The sequence below is a fragment of the Osmerus eperlanus genome, chromosome 2, assembly GCF_963692335.1.
Source record: "Osmerus eperlanus chromosome 2, fOsmEpe2.1, whole genome shotgun sequence".
NCBI lineage: Eukaryota > Metazoa > Chordata > Actinopteri > Osmeriformes > Osmeridae > Osmerus > Osmerus eperlanus.
Window position 1 is genome coordinate 512,924 of NC_085019.1, and position 19,322 is coordinate 532,245.

At 50.5% G+C, this 19,322-nt stretch overlaps 2 protein-coding genes across 2 annotated transcripts; both read left to right on the top strand.

Moving 5' to 3' along the window:
- Nucleotides 1-5,932: 5,932 nt before the first annotated feature.
- Nucleotides 5,933-11,175, top strand: LOC134039437 (interleukin-3 receptor class 2 subunit beta-like). The gene is made up of 8 exons (XM_062485311.1): nucleotides 5,933-6,005; nucleotides 8,278-8,382; nucleotides 8,717-8,858; nucleotides 9,197-9,360; nucleotides 9,844-10,011; nucleotides 10,239-10,383; nucleotides 10,628-10,751; nucleotides 11,045-11,175. The coding sequence occupies exons 1-6, from the start codon at nucleotides 5,990-5,992 to the stop codon at nucleotides 10,253-10,255; spliced, it is 612 nt and encodes a 203-aa protein (XP_062341295.1). The 5' UTR covers nucleotides 5,933-5,989; the 3' UTR covers nucleotides 10,256-10,383; nucleotides 10,628-10,751; nucleotides 11,045-11,175.
- On the top strand, nucleotides 10,651-16,073 carry LOC134034010 (uncharacterized). Its single transcript, XM_062478320.1, has 8 exons — nucleotides 10,651-10,751; nucleotides 11,389-11,503; nucleotides 11,993-12,173; nucleotides 12,680-12,773; nucleotides 12,912-12,993; nucleotides 13,089-13,183; nucleotides 13,554-13,976; nucleotides 16,031-16,073. The coding sequence occupies exons 1-8, from the start codon at nucleotides 10,651-10,653 to the stop codon at nucleotides 16,071-16,073; spliced, it is 1,134 nt and encodes a 377-aa protein (XP_062334304.1).
- The last annotated feature ends 3,249 nt before the right edge of the window (nucleotides 16,074-19,322 follow it).

Sequence of the window (19,322 nt, forward strand, 5' to 3'; positions counted from 1 at the left end):
GTGGAGGTGATAGAGGGTGGAGGGTGTAGGTGATAGAGGGTGGAGGGAGATGATAGAGAGTGGAGGGTGTAGGTGATAGAGGGTGGAGGGTGTAGGTGATAGAGGGTGGAGGGTGTAGATGATAGAGGGTGTAGGTGATAGAGGGTGGAGGTGATAGAGGGTGGAGGGTGGAGGTGATAGAGGGTGGAGGGTGGAGGTGATAGAGGGTGGAGGGTGGAGGTGATAGAGGGTGTAGGTGATAGAGGGTGGAGGGAGATGATAGAGAGTGGAGGGTGTAGGTGATAGAGGGTGGAGGGTGTAGGTGATAGAGGGTGGAGGGTGTAGATGATAGAGGGTGGAGGGTGTAGGTGATAGAGGGTGTAGGTGATAGAGGGTGGAGGGTGGAGGTGATAGAGGGTGGAGGGTGTAGGTGATAGAGGGTGGAGGGTGGAGGTGATAGAGGGTGGAGGGTGTAGGTGATAGAGGGTAGAGGGTGTAGGTGATAGAGGGTGGAGGTGATAGAGGGTGGAGGTGATAGAGGGTGGAGGGTGGAGGTGATAGAGAGTGGAGGGTGGAGGTGATAGAGGGTGGAGGGTGTAGGTGATAGAGGGTGGAGGTAATAGAGGGTGGAGGGTGTAGGTGATAGAGGGTGGAGGGAGATGATAGAGGGTGGAGGGTGTAGGTGATAGAGGGTGGAGGTGATAGAGGGTGGAGGGTGTAGGTGATAGAGGGTGGAGGGTGGAGGTGATAGAGGGTAGAGGGTGTAGGTGATAGAGGGTGGAGGGTGGAGGTGATAGAGAGTGGAGGGTGGAGGTGATAGAGGGTGGAGGGTGTAGGTGATAGAGGGTAGAGGGTGTAGGTGATAGAGGGTGGAGGGTGGAGGTGATAGAGGGTGGAGTTGGGAGCAAACAGAATGTGCTAGTGTAGACGAAGCTGCCTCTCTGGCTGCCTGTTCTCCATCGCCGCCGACCTGAAAGCTTCCACATCTTGCCTTTAGTTCAGACATCCACTAGGCGGCACTGTTTTGGTGGTCTGGTGAGTCAGACCCAGGAGTTTGACAGGCTGAGCTTCTCCAGAGGAGAGGCTCCCTTCCAGCCTGGGACACACAGTGATGACATCATCTCTGCACTGAGCCAGGAGGAGCACACATGGGGTCATGCTCCGCAGTTCAGCGACAGGGAAGTGATGTATACTGCATATCGTTATGACCAGTTGTACACACATATATATATATATATATACACACACATATATATGAGAGTGAGAGAGAGAGAGAGAGAGAGAGAGAGAGAGAGAGAGAGGAGAGAGAGAGAGAGAGAGAGAGAGAGAGAGAGAGAGAGAGAGAGGGAGTATGGATGGAGATAAAAAGTATTTGTCAGTGAAGAAGAAAGATCAAAAGAAAAAGAGGAAATAACTGACAAGTATACTGTTCAGAGTGCAATTTTTTTCCCCGTCCGACAGAGGGAGATCCAGAAGCTGTACGAGACCAAGTCGTTTGTGTTCGTTTGTGTTCGTTTGTGCTCGTTTGTGCTCGCGAAAGCTCGCCTAAGGGGGAGGGGGGAGAATCTGTCCGCTAGAAAAGGAGAAGTCAAATTTCAGAGAAAGAAGGAAAAGGAACAGGTCTGCAGTATAACTTGTGTTATACCGCAGAACTTTCTAACAGAACTTTCGAACAGACGGATGCAAACACGAATATGTGGGGGTGCATGGGTGCACACATGCAAAATATTTGCCTAAGGGGGTTTTCCATGTGTTGTGGCAGAGTACAGAGGGGAAAACGACACACTAAAGTACACTGACCAAAATTATAAACACAACACTTGTTTTTGTCCCCATTTTTCATGAGCCGAACTCAAAGATCTAAGACTTTTTCTATGTACACAAAAGCAGGGGCGGTTTTAGGCACGGGCGGACCGGGCAGCCGCCCGGGGCGGCATTTTTTCATGTCACGTGGGGGGCGCACGAGCATAAAATAAATAAATAAAAATCTCTGCGCCGCTAAGCGGTTTTCTCTTTTCTATCATTTCACTGTGCAATACTCTAAATTAGTGGGCTAAAGTCAGTTGCACCTCGATTTTCTTCCAAATAACGCACATTTCATTCATAATATTATAAATATAGGCCTAAAGTTCCTGCACATTTTTGTTTTTTTTAATTGTGTGAAATGGCTAATAAAAATATGTAACACAAAACGATTGTGGTCACCAAGGTGAATTGGTTTAGTCTTGACTTCTGGTCGTGAGTGACAGTGTTGGGGGGATGGGAAATCTGTTGACTGTTTAGTGCCAAAGAAGATGGACATGAAAAGGTCAAGTAAGCCATCAGGTGCCCAATTTCGAAAAAAAAGAAAAGAAGAAGAGGAGAAACGAGAAAAAGATAAAGGTATGCAAATATGTCTCTGTATGATTCTTACGGTATCCATGTCATAAATGAAGGGCTAATGTTAATTGGTGGGTATAGGCTAACTCTTACGTTTGTTAGCCTTTTTGCTATGATGCTTGCTATGCAACAACAATATTTCGGGTTTAACTCAACAAACACGAGATAACATTTCACCATAATAGTGTGCTTTGCAACAAAACTGTTACAAGTTCAGTTATTATTTATTTTCATTATTTAGGTTAGGCCCTGTAATTAGTGTAATGGTGGAAATTCAAGCGGCACTGTGTAGATTTGAATAGTCAAGAGATGGCGGTTACAATAAATTTATTTTGCTTATACAGATCATGATTTAACAAAGTACTTTGTGATCAGTCATAACGAAGGAGGTGCTAGCCACAGGTCGTTCGCCAGAGTGATACAGAACAACCCCAAAACCCTGCCTTATATAAACTTTAGATCAAATGGTTTTTCTGAACTCTGTGATTGGTCAGCACTGCTCAGTGACAGTTAAGACAATATAACCCCCCAGGTCAAGTGACCAAAGTCTTTTGATGTCACGGCTCTTTCTCTAAATGAGGACAGTAAAGATACCCTTAATGAAACACAAACAGGACACAGGACACAATCTCCTTGGCCAAAAGGTCAGGGCTGCTAGATCAACTGAATCCATCTATCCATCTCCCTTTAGGCCACAGAACTCAAACATCCCCCAACCTCTGTGCCCCTAGCTTCTCAATCAGGCATCATAAACCAATACCATAAATACCTTAAGACCAACTGCAACATCCATTTGTTTAAACACAACCTCAGTCTATTAAAAATACATTCTTAGTAACTATATCAAAAAATGCCATTACATTAGCCAACGGAATTTTCAAATCTGTAGGTAGTTTCAAAGACGAACATTTGCTATTTGCTACAACTATATTTCGTGACAAAGTATAGTTTAACGTCATAACTAAAAGTGTTCCTCCCTAAAAGTTATATTAATATAGCGCGGGGGGGGGGGCGCGAAGGGCGTCTCGCCCTGGGTGTAATTCAATGTAGAACCGCCACTGCTGGGCACGTCCCACTGGGAAGAGGCCCCGGGGAAGACCCAGGACACGCTGGAGGGACTATGTCTCTCGGCTGGCCTGGGAACGCCTCGGGGTCCCCCAGGAAGAGCTGGTGGAAGTGGCCGGGGAGAGGGAAGTCTGGGCCTCCCTGCTTAGGTTGCTGCCCCCGCGACCCGACCCCCGGACAAGCGGAAGATGATGGATGGATGGATGGATTATAATACGGGTGGTTGAAATCAAGCATTCTGATTGGTTGAGAGTGAGTCATGGGGTGTGCTTTATTGAGCATAAAGTACTGTGTACGGTGTACAGGTGTTTACAGTACGCCTGTTTACATTTGCCTTAAAATGGAGCGTTCCATATTAGTGCACACTCAAAATAACGGTTACATTTTTGGTTGTCATTGGTAATTTTCGTTGTCACTTGGTTGTCACTTGGTTGTCGTTGTCATTTTGTTGTCATTTCAAGATTAACAGTAAGCAAACATGTTTCATGTTAACTTCGATCTTTTGGGGGGAAGAACTTTTGATGAGTGGTTAGCCGAAGATGAGAGAGCAAGAGTGAGCAAGAGTGGTCGAAAGCGATGTCATCAGAGACGAAGGGGACATGAGAAACGTTTTCCATGGAAGCACAATTAGTGTTAATATCCAAATCAATATAAGCAAACCGTAACATGTTTAGACCTAATGTTTAAAATAAATATTATTTTATTGAAAGTGTCCCATTGTCATTGTTGTTATTTTAAAGGCAGCTTTTATGAAATGAGCAAAGTCAATTGCGAGATCTAGCTAGCTAGCTAGGCTAACAAACGTGAAGTTCACAATGCTGTTTGTCCGTTGCATAGCAACAGCCACTGTTTACAGGGACTATTTTCTCTCGGCTATTGAAATGCGATACACAATGTTTGTTGTCTATAACTATTTTGTGCTGAAAGGCAGCTTACTATTTATTTACTATTTATAATTTCGCTGGCAACCGTATTATAAAAGCAATAAGGTACTCGAGGCAGTACTTTATCGCCAATAAAGTACGTGTTCAAGGGTGTTGTTAGGCCCGACGCGCAGCGGAGGGCCGGCAAACCCTGGAACACGTACTCACCCTGTGACTCACTCTCAACCAATCAGAATGCTTGATTTTAACCACCCGTATTATAAATATATATAAAGACTTAATACGCGGCTGGCATGACTACCCATTAGCCAATCAGAACGCTCGTACTGTTGTTGCAATTGAACCAATATGCTGTTCTTATTGGTTCAGAAGACGTTCTCAAAAGAGTTGTTGATATGTTGCCTTGGAGATGTAGTGACGTCACCAGTACAAGTGCAGCTGATTGCTCTGACAAGATGGCGTCTGCTCCAGATTCGCCGTGTTTGATTTGGGATCTTCCCACGTATTGTTGTAGTATATAAGAAACCTGCAAATGTTTAGCTACTCCTCGACAGGTCAGCAAACGCTTTTGAAAGCAGAGATTTGTTAAAACGTTTGTTAACCGAGACCGTAGGTCGTGCTGACCTTTTGCAGTTTATTACAGCCATTTTTGGAAAATAAAATACAGCTTTGGGTAACCAACTTTTATACCAATTCTACTGTATTGCTTCTTATGGAAATAAAATACTATTTTATTACCCAGGTAAATAAATTAACAGCTATTTCTTCTAAAAAAACAAAACACAACATCTATAGGCCTAGTCTTTCTATAAATGCTTAATAAGGCATAGATAGTTCACACTTTAGATTAGGTCACGCAAAAGCCTTAACTAACAGTTAGTAAATGCTTTATAACTTGCATTACTAATCAGAAGTTGCATCATTAGTAAGTCTTTATAAAATAGTTGTTAAGATATCTGCAAAGCATGGTGTACATCCTGTATTCGACTTGGCATACATTAATTAAAGACATAAGTAAATATGTTGTTAGTTATTTACTCATGCTTTATAAAGGTAATGTAAATGGTTTGTTCACCATTTGCTAATGCTTTCTATACCAGCTCATGTACCATTAACACCTTTTAGACTACTGGTTTGCAACTATATTAACAAGCTGTCTATAAAGTATGATAATGCAGTTATCAAACACCTTATGAATTGTATTATGAATAAAATACATAATTTTTAACAGTGTTTATTAATGATCAACATAGTGTTTAATAATAAGCTTATTAACTATTTAATAATGTATTGTTAATGTTTCAAAATGTTTTATAAAGGATTAACTAACTATTAGTTAACACTTTGTAAATGCCAAAAAGCGTTGACTTATTATAAAGTGTTACCGATTTATGTCATGATTTATAAACGTACTGTCTACTGACTGATTATAGGAAATGTTTTTCACATTGTTCTTCCAATAATAAAACATTGTTGGGAAGTGATGATCTCTCTCTTTCTCTCTCTCAATTTCCTTTTGTCTAACTTTATTTCTCTCCCCGCCCCCCAGCTCTCTCAATCTCTTAAAGGAGCTGAATTGTGCTTTAGGACAAAAAGAGGAAGATAAAACTGCTTGACTGTGACTTTCTAGTCTACGATCACATTTCAACAACTGCTACAGAGACGCATGGATAGACAGATCCATGGGAACAGTCAAAGGTATGTTCATTTATGAGAATATCTGCAGTACATAAGTGGTGAGATGTTTCTGTTACCCTGCTTCTTTAGTAAGGTATGTCTCCAGTTTTATAAGTCAACATACTAGTCAGCGCTTTAACAAAACCTTCAGCTAAGGTCCTTTTCTACATGGCTCCTATATCTTTACATAACAAAGACATATTCAGGTTTACATATTTCTTTCTATTAATTTTGTTGAGCTAAATACCTCTAAAACATCCGACTTCTTTCAAGTAAACATTTCTACATCTAGTTTGATGCTACTATTAATATAGTTGTCATGCTGTGCCACGTGTGACACCCACGGGTGGGGAGGTGGGAGGGTTGGGGAGTTTTCTATTGTTAGTCATCAGAAGGGCTGCATTTATCATGTTATGTATCCCCATACTGTACAGTATGGGGATAGATAGGGAGGGAAAGAGAGAGAAGAGGGAGATAAAAGAAAAAGTGTGAAAGAAACAGAGATATGGAGGGAGAATAGTGGGAGAGAGATGAGTAACCCTAAATGGGGAGTCTGGTGGCTGAGCGATTAAGGAATCGGGCTAGTAATCTGAAGGTTGCCAGTTCGATTCCCGGCGGTGCCAAAATGACGTTGTGTCCTTGGGCAAGGCACTTCACCCTACTTGCCTCGGGGGGAATTTCCCTGTACTTACTGTAAGTCGCTCTGGATAAGAGCCTCTGCTAAATGACTAAATGTAAAATGTAAATGTAAATAACACCTCAGAGAGAGATAGATGAGAAAGATAGCTGAGAGAGATAGATGAGAAAGATAGATGAGAGAGATAGCTGAGAGAGATAGTGACGTGGATATTGACTCCATACTGTTGAAATGATGATTACGGATTTATCTGATTGAAAATGAAACTCCTGAATCACCTCTTTTACTGTTGTTCTATATTACTGGAAACCATATGTTAAGCTGTTGACTGATTATTATTATTATCACTAAACAATAGAAGATATTGAGCCTGAGTGTGAGATCTGGGTGACAGAGGCTGAGGAGTGAGGGAGAAGGCCACCTGGAGGCAGGCATCGTCCTTCGCAGGCAGAGGCCTGAGCTACAAGTCAAGATGCACTGTTTTTGACCCCATGTCTAGAATCTTATCTGTGGCCGCCTGCACAAGGTCAGCACTAGCCCTAAGTAGGGAGGATTTACAACGAGCCTGATTGTGTAAGCAGCGTGAGCAGCCTCATCGTAATTGTGGGTTACAGAACCTGTTTTAAGAGAAACACTTATTATTGTCACCCAGCATGCCCAGGGGGTGAAGATCAGTTGATCCCGGGATCAGCTCACGTTTATTGGGATTTTTGTTTTCTTGAAGACCAGTATACACTTTGCATCAAACTTTGTTGAGTTCCAGTGCCGTTTTTTGAACTTTGAAGATTGACTGAAGACATTTTACACAACAATAGATGAGAGAGCTACAGTAGATGAGAGAGAGAGAGAGAGAGAGAGAGAGAGAGAGAGAGAGAGAGAGAGAGAGAGAGAGAGAGAGAGAGAGAGAGAGAGAGAGAGAGAGAGAGAGAGAGAGCAGGAGGATGTGATCACACACCACAGTGGCCAGTGTCATTTACTAAGAAGCAGGGTGGAAGTCACTTATTGGCATTGTGAGAACTTTGCAATACCACAAACATGTGTGTGGGCATGCTATTATTGCTTAAATATTCTCTACAACAGTTCATAAGGTCTGGCCTCTTTTCCTGCACTTGGATATACTGTACATCCTGCGACCCTGCAACATAAACTGTTGAGGGGCAGTTCTATGGGCGTATGTGAAGCTCTCTGTGACATGCTTGCGTGTAAAAAGGGCTATACAAAAATGTCGGTGTGTCGGTGTGTCGGTGGGTCGGTGTGTCGGTGGGTCGGTGTGTCGGTGTGTCGGTGTGTCGGTGTGTCGGTGGGTCGGTGGGTCGGTGTGTCGGTGTGTCGGTGGGTCGGTGTGTCGGTGTGTTGGCACTGTAGCCAGCCTGCACCACCCTCTGTATGTATTCAGCTGAGAGAACATGCTGCATGGGCTCTCAGTGAGAACTGAAGACCTCAGGAATAATCCTATAATTCCAGTTCAATGTGTTGTGACTTTTCTGTTTATTTTACCCAAACATTTATGTAAAATGTAAAGATATTGATATTTTTCATCTTGGGTGTCAAGAGACAGATGAGATGACTGCTAAGTCATCCCAGAATGATCCGGATCTTCTGTGCTGGTCAGTAGGGAGAGTTTCCCCCTGGCTCACCCTGCCTTGGTCTCCCCAGAAACAGTGCCTCTCCTCTGGGTGGCTTGTGGTTTGGTGCTCTCGGTTCTGGGCCTGGCTTGTGGACAGGATGTCTGCGGAGCCCACAAGAGCACAGAAGAACACGGTAACCCTCACTATCAACCACAACACACACATCACACACAAAACACACACACATCACACACAGAACACACACACATCACACACAGAGCACACAGAACACACACACATCACACACAGAACACACACGTTTATGCATTTAGCAGACGCTTTTATTCAAAGCGACACACAGAACACACACACATCACACACAGAACACACAGAACACACACACATCACACACAGAACACACACATCAGACACAGGCCTTAATCTAAGATGGCCACAGTCAAAGCTAACAGCTAAACCTGAATCTTATGCCAGCTCAGTACCTAGTCCTGTCCCCTCTGCCACTGCAGTGTCCCCTGTGTTGGAGTCCCTGAAATGCCACAATGACTACCAGAGCCGGCTCAACTGCAGCTGGACGACCCCTAACACAAGCGCCCTCACAGGCCTCACCCTCCACCACTGGGCCAGCTACAAGGACAGCTGTGACCTGAAGTAAGAGTGGAGGGAGGGAGGATAGAAGAGAGGGAGGGGTGGAAGGAGGGAGGGAGGGGTGGAAGGAGGGAGGGAGGATAGAAGAGAGGGAGGGGTGGAAGGAGGGAGGGGTGGAAGGAGGGAGGGAGGGGTGGAAGGAGGGAGGGAGGGAGGATAGAAGAGAGGGAGGGGTGGAAGGAGGGAGGGAGGGGTGGAAGGACGGAGGGAGGGGTGGAAGGAGGGAGGGAGGGGTGGAAAAAAGGAGTGGAGGGAGAGAGGGAGGGAAATGCAGGGTAAAACTAAAACAATTTGGCTCTCTCCTCTCTCTCCCCCTTGTCTCCCCCTTGTCTCTCTCTCAGTAAGTCTCTGTGCCAGCCGTACAGGGAGATATGGACCTCCAGTGGCCAGAGGACCGTCCATTGTTCGAAGACGCTTGTGTTCGGAGCCCATTATAACCACGCCTTCTTCTTCAAGCCCTCTGGGGCCCTGGCCACGCCCCCACGCATTCCCCTCTCCCAGCACGGTGAGTCCTGCTGCTCTTCCTTTCATGGTGGGGTCACATTCAACACCAGCTCAATTTGAAACAGTTTAGAAGTCAGTTTTCAAGGTTGTAAAGCAAAGTGATCCTTTATTGTGAAGGCTGTACTGTGAGCTCTGTGTCTGTGAGCTCTGTGTCTGTGAGCTCTGTGTCTGTGAGCTCTGTGTCTGTGAGCTCTGTGTCTGTGAGCCCTGTGTCTGTGAGCTCTGTGTCTGTGAGCTCTGTGCCTGTGGGCTCTGTGTCTGTGAGCTCTGTGTCTGTGAGCCCTGTGTCTGTGAGCTCTGTGTCTGGGAGCCCTGTGTCTGTGAGCCCTGTGTCTGTGAGCCCTGTGTCTGTGAGCTCTGTGTCTGTGAGCCCTGTGTCTGTGAGCTCTGTGTCTGTGAGCCCTGTGTCTGGGAGCCCCTTCCTGAACCCTTTCCCACATATCTGCAGCGTTCATGTGTGTGGGCATGCGTGTGTGTGTTGCAGTGAGAGCGCGTGCACCAGCGGAGCTCTCAGAGCAGGCTGAGGAGGGAGGGGGTCGGCTGCTCCACTGGGCCAGCCCCTACCCCCCCCCCGTCCCCCCTGGCCTCCAGCCCCCCGGCCTCCAGCCTTCGCTACCAGCTGAGTTACAGGACCCAGCAGCAGGACTGGACGGTAAGAACTCTACCGTCATGCTGGCCATGTTAGAGACACAGCCCTCGCCTCCTTCTCTCTCCCCTCTCTCACCCCTCTCTCCCCTCTCTCACCCCTCTCTCACCCCTCTCTCACCCCTCTCTCCCCTCTCTCACCCCTCTCTCCCCTCTCTCACCCCTCTCTCCCCTCTCTCACCCCTCTCTCCCCTCTCTCACCCCCTGTCTCCTCTCCCTCCCCTCTCCCTGCAGGTTGTGGAGGTCTCTAACACCCATCTGAGGCTGAACGCTACGTCGCAGCAGCCTGGCTGCCGGTACGAGGCCAGGGTGCGAGCGCGCGGGGCGTGGGCAGTGTGGAGTGAGTGGAGCCCCCTGGTGGTGTGGCAGACCACAGAGGGTGAGAGCTTACTCTTCTCACAGCCCTGTGGGTGGAACATCTCTACATGATTATTTAAAATGTTTGATATCACAATGCAGCGAGCCTTTTGTCAAGATCAAAAATAAGGTACAATAATACTCCTTTTAATTATTGGTGTTAATAATCTCTCTCTCTCTTTCTCCCCTTGCCCCACTCCCTCTATTCCTCTTTCCATCCTCTCTCCCTCCCCTCCTCTGCCTCCCTCCCTCTCCCCGCCCCCCAGGGCCCTGGGGGCTGGACTGTGTGATGGAAACAGATAGTGTGGTGAAGTGTAGCTGGAGGCTGAGCAGGGATCTGGCTCAGGCCAGCACCTACCGGCTGTCCTGCAGACACAAAGACACCAGCCAGTGAGTCTAGTCTCTGCAGTCTCCGAAAGAGAGAGAGAGAGAGAGAGAGAGAGAGAGAGAGAGGGGGGGGGGGGGGGGGGAAGTGGGGGAGGGTGGGGGGGGAGGGGGCGGGGGAGAGAAGAGGAAATCTGATGCTGATAACAGTTCCAGAAAAGGAGATCTCTCACTGTTGTGGTTTTACCTTGACACACATAAAGTAGTGGCTTGTCCAAGGCAGAGAACAAGAGAAAGCGAGAAACAGACTCTCTCTCTCTCTCTCTCTCTCTCTCTCTCTCTCTCTCTCTCTCTCTCAGAGTGCGGTGCTGTGTTAACTCCACGGTCCAGGATGAACCAGGAGAGTCAGAGCTGCGGTTCAGCTGTCTCATATCTGCCTCTGACCTTGAGCACCTTTACGTGGAGCTGCTGCCTTCTCACAACACCAAGGAGTTTCAGTCTAGCACTACCAGTTAGTCACCCTTCCTCCCTCCCACACACACACACACACACAATCACTTTCTTCCTTGTTGACTGACTCTTTATTGTGTGCCAGTGATGTCACCTAATGAAACACTTTAGTATTACATGTCAGTCTGATTCTCTACTCACACTAAAACTCCAACATTGTTTTCTTTGGCCCAGTTTGTCTTGACCCTCCCAGAGAAGTGAGAGTGAAGGAGGATGGAGAGAACTGGCAGCTGACATGGTCTGCTTCCCCGTCTGCCAGCACCGTCACTCCCTCCTATCAGGTGCGCTACTATCCGGCTGGAGCGCAGGTGAGACAGTGACAAAGCAATTATTTGTGGATCAGCCCACATGAGAACCACTACTATGCATGATGACTCCTACCCCTCCTTCCTCTCCTCCACTCTCCCATCTCATCCTCCACTTCCTCCTACTCTCCTTCCACCTATTCCTCCTTCTCCTCTTCTCCTCTTCTCCTCTTTCCATCCCTCCCTCCTCCCTCCCTCCCTCCCTCCCTCCCTCCCTCCCTCCCTCCCTCCCTCCCTCCTCCTCCTCCTCCTCCTCCTCCTCCTCCTCCTCCTCCTCCTCCTCCCTCCCTCCCTCCCTCCCTCCCTCCCTCCCTCCCTCCCTCTTCCTCCTCCCCTCCCTCCTCCTCACTCCCTCCTCCCCTCTCTCCTCCTCCCTCTTCCTCCCTCCCTCCCTCCCCTCCCTCCTCCTCCTCCTCCCTCCCTCCCTCTTCCTCCTCCCTCCCTCCTCATCCTCCCCTCTCTCCTCCTCTCTCTCCTCTCCTGCTTCTTCAGCATGTGATCAGAGTCTTCAACGTCTCCCAGGGGTCTCTCTCTGCCAGCGTCCTGGGGAGCTGCCTGCTGCCCTCCCGCCCCTATGTGGCCCAGGTCCGGGTCCAGGTGCTCCCTGACCACAGTTCCTACCAAGGCCCTCCCTCTGAGTGGTCAGCCTTGGCCACTTGGACCTCAAAGCCAGGTGACCTTTCACCCCTGAAGCTAACTACGTAGCAGCAGAACTAGTTGCTCTTTGTGCTGTACAGCGTTAACTGTTGTAGTGGACGTGGACGAAAAGATACAACACAGAAGCTCAGGTAGCTGCACAAGCACAAAGAGCCATTCTGTTTTGAGTCGATCTTAGTTTCAGACCTTGTCTAAGTGCAACCAAACTCTGATCCTAGCTGGGAACTTCTAGACTGCATAATGTAGTGTCATTACATCATCCTCAATAAATGTTTCATATCAGACTTTTATTATTTATTGAAAGCCTGTGTTATTGTTTCCTCCGTGCGTCTCTTTAAAGCCCTGTGCTCTTTCAGTGATGTTGAAACATATTAAAAACATAATCATCATAATTATCATAATCTTCATAATCCACCACACGTGGGTTGGGTCTTCCAGCGCTGTCTCACAAGCTTGTCAAATGAGATTTGAAGTATTACTGGTTAGTTTAGTGCAGCCTGTGTGACCTGTCTGTTCTGACAGCTTCCTTCTCAGCGGCCACACTGTACAGCTGCGTGGCCGTCTCCGCCGCCGCTATCTCCCTGCTCTGCTTCTTCTCCATACCAGCCTGCTACAAGTGAGTGTGTTTACAAATGTGTGTGTTATGAGTGTGTGTGCATGTGTAAGTCGGTGTGTGTTGTGTGTGAGTGTATACTTGTATGCCAGCATGCATGTGTGTGTGTCCATGATCTTAGTTGAGGTGTTTTGTCCGCAGGCGGATGGTGATGTGGGAGGGCTCCCTCCCCTCTCCTGTGAAGAGCAAAGTGCTCTCTGACATCGTGGGGGGGAATGTGAAGGTAACGGTTCTGTTCCATCCTGTTCCAGTCAGTACCACTCTGTTGTGTTTGCTTCTGTTGTGCTGTGTTGACCTGGTGGTGTGTGCTGTCTACAGAAGTATCCTGGTGGGGTCTCCTTGTCCCAAGGTTCCAGATGTAGGGTTTTCAGCCACACCACAGAGAGCCTAGACCTCAGTCTCTGTTCCACCTGGTGAGCCTGCACACCCTCACACACACACACACGAGCATGCATACACACTCTCACACACACACACATGAGCATGCATACACACACTCTCACACACACACGAGCATGCATACACACCCTCACACACACACACACGAGCATGCATACACACTCTCACACACACACACATGAGCATGCATACACACACTCTCACACACACACGAGCATGCATACACACTCTCACACACACACACATGAGCATGCATACACACACTCTCACACACACACACATGAGCATGCATACACACACTCTCACACACACACGAGCATGCATACACACTCACACATAGTTCTTTGTTGAGTGTGTCATTAACCCTGGGGTGTTCTGGTGCAGCTCCATGTCTGACTTGCAGAGCGAGGATGTGGATGGCAGGCTGCACCACCTCCCTACTGCCCCCGTCCTGCTGGTGCAGACGCCTGACTGCAGTGGACACAGCTTCAGCGGACCCTACATCTTCTTCTCCAGCACAGCAGCTGTCTCTCCAGGCCCCCGCAGGGCAGCCAATCGCCTCTCCACCCCCTCCACCCCCTCCACCCCCTGCTCCTCCGCCCTGCACCCCCCCGGGGGCGAGAGCTGCTACGTGGTCCTGCCCCAACCTCGCCTCTCCTGCTCCTTAGAGGGACTCGCTCGCCACGGCAACGACGCGGACGGTTGGAGCGGTAACCACGTCAACAGCAGTCCGGCTGAGACACGTCCCGGCTCAGAGCTCCTCCAGCCCCCCCTCCCCGACGAAGCCCCCCCCGCCTACACCCCCATGTCCCCCACCCTGCCCCCCACCACCCTGCCCCCCACCACCCTGCCCCCCATCACCCTGCCCCCCACCACCCTGCCCCCCATCACCCTGCCCCCCATCACCCTGCCCCCCCACCACCCTGCCCCCCATCACCCTGCCCCCCCACCACCCTGCCCCCCACCACCCTGCCCCCCCATCACCCTGCCCCCCACCACCCTGCCCCCCACCACCCTGCCCCCCACCACCCTGCCCCCCACCACCCTGCCCTCCATCACCCTGCCCCCCACCACCCTGCCCCCCCACCACCTGCCCCCCATCACCCTGCCCCCCACCACCCTGCCCCCCATCACCCTGCCCCCCACCACCCTGCCCCCACCACCCTGCCCCCCATCACCCTGCCCCCCACCACCCTGCCCCCACCACCCCTGCCCCCCATCACCCTGCCCCCCACCACCCTGCCCCCCATCAACCCTGCCCCCCCACCACCCGCCTCCACACCTCAGGGTACTTACTCCCTCAGGATGTTGGGGGCAACTGGGCCAGCCTGCAGTCCCTCCTGGGTGGCCTACAGGGGGCGCTGTGTCTCTGGCAGAGGTGCAGGTGGAGCAGAAGCCTCTCTAGTCTCTGGCCAATTTGGGATGTTGGCCTTTGTGTAACTGCCGGGTGCTTGAAAGGTTTTTGTTTGTACATCAGTAGAGTTAGTTAATACAGAGTCTGAATTTAATTTGCGTTAAGGTCGTTCGAACTTACCACATAAATGTTTAGTTATTAAATGTTTCTGATCAGTGACAACGTACAAAGTACAAGGACTGCACCGGTGCGCTCCCTGCTCTGACCAGCAGGTGGCAGCAGTGTCACAGCGTCTTCTGACACAAATGACTTTTTTTTAAAGGTTGGAACTCAGAGATGCAGAGAATATTTGTATTTATGTTTTTATTGTCGCTTTAGCAGAGTGTTGTATTGTTTATTGATGATTGATTGTTATGTTTCTTTTAAATCTCAATCGCTATTTGATTTATATCTATCATAGATGTTTTAAGAATTTGTTGGATTTTCACTTCTTTGCAAATTATATTCAAATAAATTAAGTTTTCCTACGTGCATTGTTTTCTTACTGTATCTTTGTATATTTTACCTATCACAGTTCATAATCTGCACAGTATATGTGACAGAATCATGAACATGTGTTTCAGATTGTCTTGATGTTTATACAATGCAAAGTCTAGTGAAGAAACTAAATATACAGTAAATATGTATCTTAGTGTCTTTGGCTTGTTATCTACGATATTAATATCCTCTCTGTGAAGCACCCTGAAGCTCAGACTGTGACATCTGGAGAGAGAGAGAAACAGCTGTGCTCACACACACACCACCTCCACTCATGACACCCCTGTGGCAACACACACACACACTCTCTCACACCACACACACACACACACTCTCTCTCTCACACACACACACACACACACACACACACACTCTCTCTCACACACACACACACACACACACACACATGCACAAACACAACCACAGCCAGAGATGGCAAAAGTACAAACATCCTTCACTCAAATAGAAGTACAGATACACTCATGTTTAAAAAGATTTTGGTAAAAGTTGGAAGTACTGACTACACTTTTTCACTCAAGTTAAAGTAAACAAGTGTGGGCTCTGACATGTACTTGAGTAAAAATGAGTCATTACTACTATCTGTTTTAGTGTCACACTGGTAACTGGACCTCACATTATATTAATACAAAAAGACACTATTGACCTCACAGAGTTAGAGAGAGAGAGAGAGAGAGAGAGAGAGAGAGAGAGAGAGAGAGAGAGAAAGGGAGAGAAAGGGAGAGAAAGGGAGATTGAAAGGCAGAAAGGGAGAGAGAGAGAAACAGAGGGATGAGAGAGAGAGAGAGAGAGAGAGAGAGAGAGAGAGAGAGAGAGAGAGAGAGAGAGAGAGAGAGAGAGAGAGAGAGAGAGGGAGAGACAGGGTACAGTATATGTTCTCTGTGTAGAGAACACAATGGAGGAATTCCAGGCATGCTGATACAGACTTCCTGTGTTTTCGGCCCATCTCAAGGTACAACTTCCTGTCCTCCGGGTCCAGGGCTGAGTGTCCCTGAGGGCTGCCGGGTCATTCTGACCCTAAACGTGTCCACAAAGCATTTTCACCATCAAGTTACTGGCCTTCACCAACCAGAAGGTAGAGAGTGGTGATTCATATTTTCCCAGCATTCCAGGCTGGTTCAGATGCTGTGCGCTAAAAACACCCCATTCCTCAGCTTCCTCGTCACCATGACAATGCTGTTGTTCCTGAGGGGGGGGGGGGGGGGGGGGGGGGACCCGGAGACAGAGACAAGCAAACACACAAAGAGAGAGAAACAACTGTGTTGACTGGGACTGAGGGTGTGTGTGTGTGTGCACACCCTGTGTGCGTGCATCATGTCCCGTCCTGTGTACAGTATGTCCTGTCCTGTGTACAGTATGTCCCGTCCTGTGGACAGTATGTCCTGGTATGTCCCTGTCCTTTGTCGTAAATAAGAACAGGAAAATAAAAGTGTGGAAGCTGTAGCGCCACATGGCCACACGATCAAAGCCTTGATGATATCAACAGATGTGCCTCCTGCTATGACCTCTGACCTCTGACCCCAGCGCCACCGCACCACTCTAGATCCTCACAGTCTTGCCCCACCCGACTGTGCGTACCTACTACATTTCATATGCCGTTTCTAACCTCTACTGTACATTATCACACTCCACTACATAAGAAGCTTTCCTGCAGGTTCACACAGATATAATGAAAGGGTTGTCATGGAGTCGTTACACTGAAGTACAGAACCCTTCTTACAGCTCCTAAACCAGCCCAAACATGAGATTAAAAGTTAAAAGTGCTGAAACTCCTGATCTGAAATATTCCATGAAGCACGCCCATCACAAGGATGTGTACCTCCACACAGGTCTTCAGATCAGCGCCGTGAAGAACACACACGTCTAGTCTGCATCTCTGCATCAACATCACCACTCTGCTCTACAACACAGGCTTTCAGGGAGAGTTTGGCTTAATGAGCTTTCCTCTAATGACTGTGCTGGGAAGCAGGGTGAAGCAGGGATCATGTGCAACACTTGGAAATGGAACAGAGGAGGATTTAAATATGGTTTTAAATCAGACTAGTAAAGGAAACTCTCCTCATTCATGTTAGCAGACAGAGGCGGATACCTGACTGCAGTCTAGAGTGTTTTGTAGGTTTCCACGGAGACTGGAACATGACATAGTCCTCCAATTAAGTTAAAACGATTTCTATCTTTCTGTTGCTTTTCTCACTTTCTTTCTCAGTTTCTCTCCTTTTCTTTTCTCCCTCTCAACCCCCCCCCCCTTTCTTTATCTGAGTCCCTCTCTCTCTTTATCACACACACACACACACACACACACATACACACCCATTCCACACCCATTGAGGAAGAAATCAAGCCTGAAATAAGATAACAGGAAGGGCCCTTGTGTATAGCCGGGAAATATAAAGATTAGAGCCATTGTGTGAGCATGTGCTTGAGCGTGTGTGTCTCTGTGTGTGTGTGTGTCTCTGTGTGTGTGTCTCTGTGTGTGTGTGTGTGTGTGTGACACAGAGGCAGCAACATGATGTGTACTGTATGCTTGGTGTTCTACATGCTGAAAGGGAACTGTCAGTGGAGCAGCTGGACCAGAAGAGAAGGACGAGGAGAAGCTGAACTGTCTGGTTCTCTCTCAGTCCTGCTCTCTCTCTCTTTCATTCTGGCTCTATGTCTCTCTCCCACAACCACAAACAGAGACGGAGAGAAGAGGGGCAGATAAACTGAGGGAGAGAATAAAGAAAGAGAGAGAATCAGCAAGGATAAGGATGAGATGGAAGACTTTACTTTCACATTACGTAAGAGAAGCCTCAGATGTTGAATGGGCTGTTGAGGTCAGCTGGGCTGTTGAGGTCAGCTGGGTGGCTGGTCGCTTGAACGCTGGCGTTGTTCGCACCCAGCAGGCCAGATCCGTCTTAAAGCTTGTCCAGTCAGCTGTGTTAGCAGGCAGCCTCCTCCTTAGTCACGCTGCCTGCCTCTGGCCCATCCCACACCTCTCCCTGGGCTGGGCTGGGCTGGGGGGCTGGGCTGGGGGACTGGGCTGGGGGCTGGGCTGGGGGGCTGGGCTGGGGGGCTGGGCTGGGGGGCTGGGCTGGGGGACTGGGCTGGGGGGCTGGGCTGGGGGCTGGGCTGGGGGGCTGGGCTGGGGGGCTGGGCTGGGGGGCTGGGCTGGGCTGGGGGACTGGGCTGGGGGACTGGGCTGGGGGGCTGGGCTGGGGGCTGGGCTGGGGGGCTGGGCTGGGGGCTGGGCTGGGGGACTGGGCTGGGGGGCTGGGCTGGGGGGCTGGGCTGGGCTGGGGGACTGGGCTGGGGGACTGGGCTGGGCTGGGGGGCTGGGCTGGGGGGCTGGGCTGGGGGGCTGGGCTGGGGGGCTGGGCTGGGGGGCTGGGCTGGGGGACTGGGCTGGGGGACTGGGCTGGGCTGGGGGGCTGGGCTGGGGGCTGGGCTGGGGGACTGGGCTGGGCTGGGGGGCTGGGCTGGGGGGCTGGGCTGGGGGACTGGGCTGGGCTGGGGGGCTGGGCTGGGGGCTGGGGGGTTGGGCTGGGGGGCTGGGCTGGGGGGCTGGGCTGGGGGCTGGGCTGGGGGACTGGGCTGGGGGGCTGGGCTGGGGGGCTGGGGGCTGGGCTGGGGGACTGGGCTGGGGGGCTGGGCTGGGGGGCTGGGGGCTGGGCTGGGGGGCTGGGCTGGGGGCTGGGCTGGGGGACTGGGCTGGGGGGCTGGGCTGGGGGGCTGGGCTGGGCTGGGGGACTGGGCTGGGGGACTGGGCTGGGCTGGGGGGCTGGGCTGGGGGGCTGGGCTGGGGGGCTGGGCTGGGGGACTGGGCTGGGCTGGGGGACTGGGCTGGGGGGCTGGGCTGGGGGGCTGGGCTGGGGGACTGGGCTGGGGGACTGGGCTGGGCTGGGGGGCTGGGCTGGGGGCTGGGCTGGGGGACTGGGCTGGGGGGCTGGGCTGGGGGGCTGGGCTGGGGGACTGGGCTGGGCTGGGGGGCTGGGCTGGGGGCTGGGGGGTTGGGCTGGGGGGCTGGGCTGGGGGGCTGGGCTGGGGGCTGGGCTGGGGGACTGGGCTGGGGGGCTGGGCTGGGGGGCTGGGGGCTGGGGGACTGGGCTGGGGGGCTGGGCTGGGGGACTGGGCTGGGGGGCTGGGCTGGGGGGCTGGGGGCTGGGGGACTGGGCTGGGGGGCTGGGCTGGGGGGCTGGGCTGGGGGGCTGGGGGCTGTCCAGGGCCCCTGGCCCCCCCACCATGCTCCCCTCCCCCAGCTCTTGTTT

What these genes read in the sequence shown, in the direction of transcription:
- LOC134039437 (XM_062485311.1), top strand. An exon ending in CAAGAGCACAGAAGAACACG is followed by an intron (nt 8,383 to 8,716) that starts GTAACCCTCACT and finishes CTGCCACTGCAG; the next exon opens with TGTCCCCTGTGTTGGAGTCC. An exon ending in AAGGACAGCTGTGACCTGAA is followed by an intron (nt 8,859 to 9,196) that starts GTAAGAGTGGAG and finishes TCTCTCTCTCAG; the next exon opens with TAAGTCTCTGTGCCAGCCGT.
- LOC134034010 (XM_062478320.1), top strand. Translation starts at nt 10,651, where the DNA reads ATGGAAACAGATAGTGTGGTGAAGTGTAGCTGGAGGCTGAGCAGGGAT. An exon ending in ACTATCCGGCTGGAGCGCAG is followed by an intron (nt 11,504 to 11,992) that starts GTGAGACAGTGA and finishes CTGCTTCTTCAG; the next exon opens with CATGTGATCAGAGTCTTCAA. An exon ending in CACTTGGACCTCAAAGCCAG is followed by an intron (nt 12,174 to 12,679) that starts GTGACCTTTCAC and finishes CTGTTCTGACAG; the next exon opens with CTTCCTTCTCAGCGGCCACA.